Source organism: Camellia sinensis, unplaced genomic scaffold (assembly GCF_055761805.1).
Source record: "Camellia sinensis isolate YWXY unplaced genomic scaffold, ASM5576180v1 Unanchor3, whole genome shotgun sequence".
NCBI classification, from domain to species: domain Eukaryota; kingdom Viridiplantae; phylum Streptophyta; class Magnoliopsida; order Ericales; family Theaceae; genus Camellia; species Camellia sinensis.
In genome coordinates, this window is record NW_028129178.1 from 19,698,477 (window position 1) to 19,705,003 (window position 6,527).

At 35.5% G+C, this 6,527-nt stretch overlaps 1 protein-coding gene across 1 annotated transcript; it reads left to right on the top strand.

The window, feature by feature from the left end:
* The first annotated feature begins 2,766 nt into the window (after positions 1-2,766).
* LOC145816120 (uncharacterized) lies at positions 2,767-3,285 on the top strand. Its single transcript, XM_082912367.1, has one exon. The coding sequence runs from the start codon at positions 2,767-2,769 to the stop codon at positions 3,283-3,285; it is 519 nt and encodes a 172-aa protein (XP_082768493.1).
* The last annotated feature ends 3,242 nt before the right edge of the window (positions 3,286-6,527 follow it).

The window sequence follows — 6,527 nt, forward strand, 5'->3', positions numbered from 1 at the left end:
CTCTTTGGTGATTTATCAATCTTACATTGCACTTTGCGAGATTAGATTCAGAATCGTGACAGGAGTCTGAACTGTAGTAGCTCAGAACAAAACGGATTTCACACCATCGAGCGCGGAGCCGGGACGTTCGGGCACGTCTACAACATAGTAAGAAAAACGCACACAATCGAGATGTAGAGATGAAAGAAGCTCACCTAGTACTCCTTTGCACCAAGCCAAGCAAAAAGGGTTAAAAAAATATACATGATCCTAGATGTGAACAAACTAATTTACTACTAATCATATAATATATGAACCATCTCAAGACATGGGGTAGTGCACATAATCACATAGGAAATAAAGAAATGAGAGATAAAAAAAGTCAAGCCTTATGCATGAAAAATGAATGCAAAACATGGAAGACTGATGAAATAAAGAAAACATAATGCCAAGATAAGGAAAGCTCTAAATAAAAGGGATAGAAAAGAAAAGATAAGAGATATACATCAAAGCTATAAACAAAATAATCTACTTAACCAAAAATAATGGAAACAACTACTAATCAAAATAAAAAACTAATCATTTATGATTCAACTATATAACAAAGCTATCTAATGAAAACACAAGAAAAGCTATCAAATGACACAAGATACTACATGATGATCATAGAAACCATCAAATAAAGGTAACTAAATCTGTCATTCTAACCATGGAAGAGATGATATGATGGTCCTCCTTAATCACCAATGGATATAGAAAATCACACGATGATCATCAAAGATATAGAAAATCCATGATGATCACAGAAGAAACAAACATGAAATGGAAACTAAACAAAAAAACTAATCAAAGAAGTGAATATGAATCTACATAATCTCTCATGGAAAAGAGTAAATAGATACCCAAATCCATGTTGAAAGTAGATGGAGAGAGTAGATTACAAGTCAGTTTAGGTGGAAGCCATGTTTACTTCCAAGAAAGTAAAGAGAAAATGAGAGAAAGTACAAGAAAGTAAAAGAAAATAGAATCTACAAATCTCTAACCACCAATTTAAACTCATGGATCACCCAATTAATCTCACAAAACAACACAAATGTTCATTAGAATGTGAACATGGATTGGATCATGAGGATTAAATATGTTTGGATGATGAGAAAATTAGTGAGAAAGTGATGGAAAATGAAATAAAATGTAAGCAAACAACATAATTATGAAAACAAATCATAAGGTATGACTATAAACCTCTATACAGGTCCAATACTAATCTAAACTACCAAAGAAAATTAGAAAAATAGAGTGTTTGGGAGATGAGAAAATGAGAGAGAAAATGTAAGAAAAACTAGAATTCAAGTAATCCAATCAATCCTGTGGAGGGGCGGCTAATCCCCTCCACTATCCACAAGGCCTAATCACATAATAGACAACAAAATTTAGAATTTTAGAGTGTTTGGCAAGAGAGAAAACAGAAGAGAAAATTTCAACATATTACCTCAAGTGTAGGAAGGGCTCTTTGATTGGCAATCCTTACTCAAGGCACCCTCAAGTCTTCAAGTCCTTTGAATCTCCAGCAAGAAAAGTTTCAATAAGTGGGTTCAATGGTGTATGTATAGGTGTATGTATGTATAGAAAGAGAGAAATTGAAGAATTCAAAGCTTAGAGTATATGAATATCTTTAGGCTCATCCAATTCTTTTCTTTTTTTCATTTCTCTTGAAAGAGAAGTGTTTATACTGGCTAAGAGGTTGCTTAGTCCACAATTCGCACAAGAATTGCGAAGGTGGCACTCGAAGTTGCTTTGTTTCTCGACAATTTTGTCCAGCCAGCCAAAATATGGTCGACCATCAATTTTTTGGCCAGCCAATTGTAAAATTGTACGGCCAGATCCTATTTTGTATGACTAGGTCAATTTTGAAGAGAAACCAAGGTTTTTCCAGGAGATTCTCCTTATTTCCACTCCACTTTGTCCTTGCTTGGTTATCAAAAGTCACGACATTTTGATTTGAAAGACGAGCTTTGAACATCATGAAACTGATTGGATTTACACATGGCTAAAAAAATTTGAAAAATGGTTTTAATAGTCTAAAAACATTTAGACAAAATAGGTGAAAGCCTAGGGTCTTCTTTAAGATTGAGCTTTCCGCTGGAGGAATCAAAGGATTACGCATTCTGGATTCTCATCATCTGGTGCCAAGAGTTAAGGTGCCCAAGTCTTAGAGTCGGTCAAAATGGAGTGTTTACAGCTCCTGCAATGCATTTCTAAGGAAGAACTAATCAAAGGAATAGTTGAAGCACATGAACGAATTTGCGGGGCTCATCAGGCAAGAAGGAAGATGAGATAGCTTATTAGAAGGTATGTATACTATTGGCCTACAATTCTCTCAGATTATATTAGATTTGCCTAAGGATGCCTACCATGCCAAGACCATGGCCTTATCCAACATGCCACAACAACTTCTATGAATTTCATAATCATGACCATTTAGAGGTTGGCCCTTTGACATGATTGGCAAGATTTTTCCTCCTCCTTCAAAAGGTCATTCCTACATAATTGTGGCTACGGATTACTTTACAAAGTGGGTTGAAGTCATTCCTATGAAGTTAGTACATCAAAGTGACATCATTAAGATGATCAAGGAAAACATTATCCACAGATTTGGCTTGCCTCAACATATTGCGGCCGATAGAGGAACTATTTTCTTTAGTAGTCCGTGCCTTTGCCAAAGAGTATGGTATTGAACTCTCTTATTCAACTCCATATTGTGCTCAAGGTATTGGCCAGGTTGAATCAATGAAAAAGGTTTTAAAAGATATCATTGAAAGAATGATTGAAGATAAACCCAAAATTTGGCATGAAATCCTGTCAGAAGCATTGTGGACCTACAGAACTTCAAAGGAATCTATAACAGGAATCACACCATTCATGCTTACTTTTGGGCATGATGCACTCTTGCCTATGGAAGTTACTGTGAAGTCCTTAAGAGTTGCCTTCCAAAATGGGTTAAATCCTACTAAATACAATCAAGCTATGTTCATGGAGCTTGAAGACTTCGATGAAGTAAGGTTGGCAACCTTGGATCATCTTCTAGTACAGAAACAAAGAGTTGCCAGGGCTTATAATCGAAGAGTCAGAACAGAGAGCATTGCAAAAAATGACTTAGTTTGGAAAGTGGTCCTGTCATTTGGTGCAAAAGATCCTAAGTTTAGGAAATGGTCTAGAAGTTGGGGGGGCCTATTCCAAGCTTTCAGAATATGCAAAGGAAAACAGCCTAGTCTAGAACCAGGCAGACTAAGCAAAAAATGGCCTTAACAGGCTGAACAAAAACAGAAAGTGCTGCAAATTCCTAAGCTAAACGAAAGTTCCAAGTGTAAGGAATAAGAAAATTACAAGAGGCCACTCAGTTTAGTCTTGAGAATGTTTTAGGGGGCATCAACCACTAGCAAATCAGTCACTATTTTGGCACAAGTTCCTTTGAATCGAGGCAATTTGGCGTCTAGTTCTGAGGACTCAGTAAAGTAAGGAGAAGAAACAGTGTACAATTCCTACTTCTTTAGCCTCTTCTTCTACATCTTTCAGTTGAAGTTAAAGGATGGAAATCTAGTTCTTCATTTCTTCAATTTGTTTTGCCTTAGTGTGGATGTATTGCCTTTTTGGTTATCAGACCCATTTACACACTGAAAGTTGTGCCGAATTGCTTTAACCAACATAAAGTCACCAATTAATTTTTATGGGGAATTAAGAAACCTTTAACGATGAAAAACTAAGCCAAAGACCTGATCCATCATAACCAAATAATTTCACGTTCAGGAGCTAAGGTACAAAAGGGGAAGGTCATTAAATGAAAGCACCTGCTTTTTCCCAATCCGAAGATTGGCACTACTAACTTTCTATTTTATGATTGTAGTGGTTAATCATTCATACAAATCCATTTTAACCGTAAAACCTTTACTACCCTAAAACTCTGTGATTTGTTTAGTTTCAATGAATAATTCTTCAAGAAAAAGGATTTTTCAATAGAACATGAATAGTATTTTAACATGGCCATAAACATAAACTAAGATAAACAATACTTATGAAAATCATCCTAAACAAACAATTTTGCATAGAAAGCACCCAACTTACATAATTGAAAAGACAATGCACCAATCATGTGAGCGCAATGGAGATAAGGATGACTTACCCAAATGCTCACTTTCAATGTCTTACATGCAACGCTTAAATTAAATATGTCTTAAGTATACATCTATCACGACCCAAATCTGCCCTTATATATTGAGCATCATAACCGGCCAGTAATCATGGGATTACCAAAAGCCTCTGAAACGAATTAACAAAATTAAAGGGGCTAGCAAAAGCAAATATCAAAATATAACGTCCATAGAGCTGTGCAGACCTATATGGGATGGAAAATTTAAACTTAATTTACATATACATGTGACATCATAAATACATCCACCTTACGTCACCCTTACACAAATAAAACAAAATAGGTCTTAGCCTTAATTATATCATATACAGAAACTTGTTTAGAATAAACAAAAGAACACAAAAGTCTTTAACATGGTTCACCAAACTTGACCTCTTCTTAATTTAGGAACCTCCTCGGGAAGCACAGTGGTTGGCTTTACAAAATAGAACTCCAGGCAAGCAACTTAGGCCTGGTCCCGTTCCTGATCACCTGCATACATAAATAATACAGTGACCTAGAGCCTAGTGAATAACAAAAGAGCAAAGGGTTTATGAATGATGTCCCTCATAGATTCAAAAATTAGAGTTCATATCAGAAATAGATTCAGATTCACATACATATACAGAATTCATAAGCAGTTATATGTGGTACATCCATTAGCTAACATATCAGATTGGTCATAAAATTCACACACATAGTCGGTACCGATGACCATAAGGTCAACATCTTTGTGCACATATAGCCATGGTATTGTATCCCCCAGGCAAGGGCCATGTGAATATAGGCCTCGGTATTGTTGCCTCCAGGCAAGGGCCACATGAACATAGGCCACAATATTGTTTCCCCCAGGTGAGGGTCACATGAACATAAGGAGCCACAAATACATTTCAGAAATAGAACAATCATTCATCTATACAGAAAATATCATTTCAGAAAATAGAGCTTATCATATTATTTTATTCAGAAAATACTTATAGTTAAACATAGTTTTACAGAGTTGTTACTCACAGATTGCTCCAGAGGCTGAACTAATCACTTGAACAAAACAGATCGATCAGATGGGTGTTAACATGTGACTTACACAAGCAAATGACAGATACATATTGAACACACATCCCAAAGGTTCTTAACTTATCATTCTTCTTTCTTAGCGTTTGTTTCTAACTCTTATCCTCATTATTATAGCTTCAACATGGCCTAGGAATGCTTAGGATGCAATGATGATGCAAAACTGTACATTAAAACACTTTGCAAAATTTTGAAAAATAGGGCAGTTCGCTCGAGTGGTTTGCAAAGTCTATAAAACTACTAGGAGCTCTCATTTCACGCTCGAGCCAACTTTTGGTTGCTTGAGCCAAGGTACAAAACAAAGGGTGGTTGCTCGAGCGCAACTTTGGTGACTCGAGCCAACCCCCAAACTTTGTAAAACTTTTGAGAGCTCGAATTTTACGCTCGAGCGAAACTTTGGTTGCTTGAGCGATGTGACCAACTTCTAGAATTTCCAAATTGCTATTTAAGATGAAAACTCAAGTTCAAAGCTTCAAAACAATTTCTTTGGGCCCAAAACTAGAGAAAACATGCAGAAAATCATAGAACGTTTTGAATTGAAAGTTGTTTCACAAAATCAAATTCCAAAAGCAAGTCAATTGTGCGAAACCAAACTTGAAATGTATATGTATATAACATGCATGTATTAACATGGTTTCTTTGTTTCAAAACATGATCCAAGACATGATCAATTGAGATAAAATGCTAGGGAATATAATGAATTCTCAAAACAAAGTTAAAACAATGACATGCATGGAAGAATTCTTAGAAAACAAACTCAAATTATGATGGAATGAGCATGCATGCATGATTTCCTTCCCAATTCTACTTTCTTAGCTTAAATTACGCATCAATTCCTATGCTTTCTTGAATTCTCATGTAACTAACTTGAGCTCATAAAGTATGAATTGAATTCTTACCTAAAGTCTACAATTCTTTGAATCCTAGTGAGTTCTTGGGCAATTTCACCAATTTCCTCCAATTCTCTAGCAATTTCTCATTTCCCTCTTCTAGGATTTCAATACTCTTCTTCTTCTTCTTCTTCTTCTTCTCTCTCTCTCTCTCTCTCTCTCTCTCTCTCTCTCTCTCTCTTACGTTTTGGAGGCTCCAAGGATGATGAAATGGATGAATAGCAATAATTCTAGAACTCAATTAATCTTATATAGGCCAAGTAAGAGAACCTTAATTAATTCTTGTTTAAGCTAAGCAATTATAATTATTTTATTCTAATTATTTGATTCCAAATCAATTTTCAATTAAAGCTACCATAAAATTCTAAAAATTCTAAATAACACATAGACTTAGTCAATTTTGT

Excerpts from the sequence above, each read along its gene's own strand:
- LOC145816120 (XM_082912367.1), top strand. The coding sequence starts at position 2,767 with ATGAAAAAGGTTTTAAAAGATATCATTGAAAGAATGATTGAAGATAAA.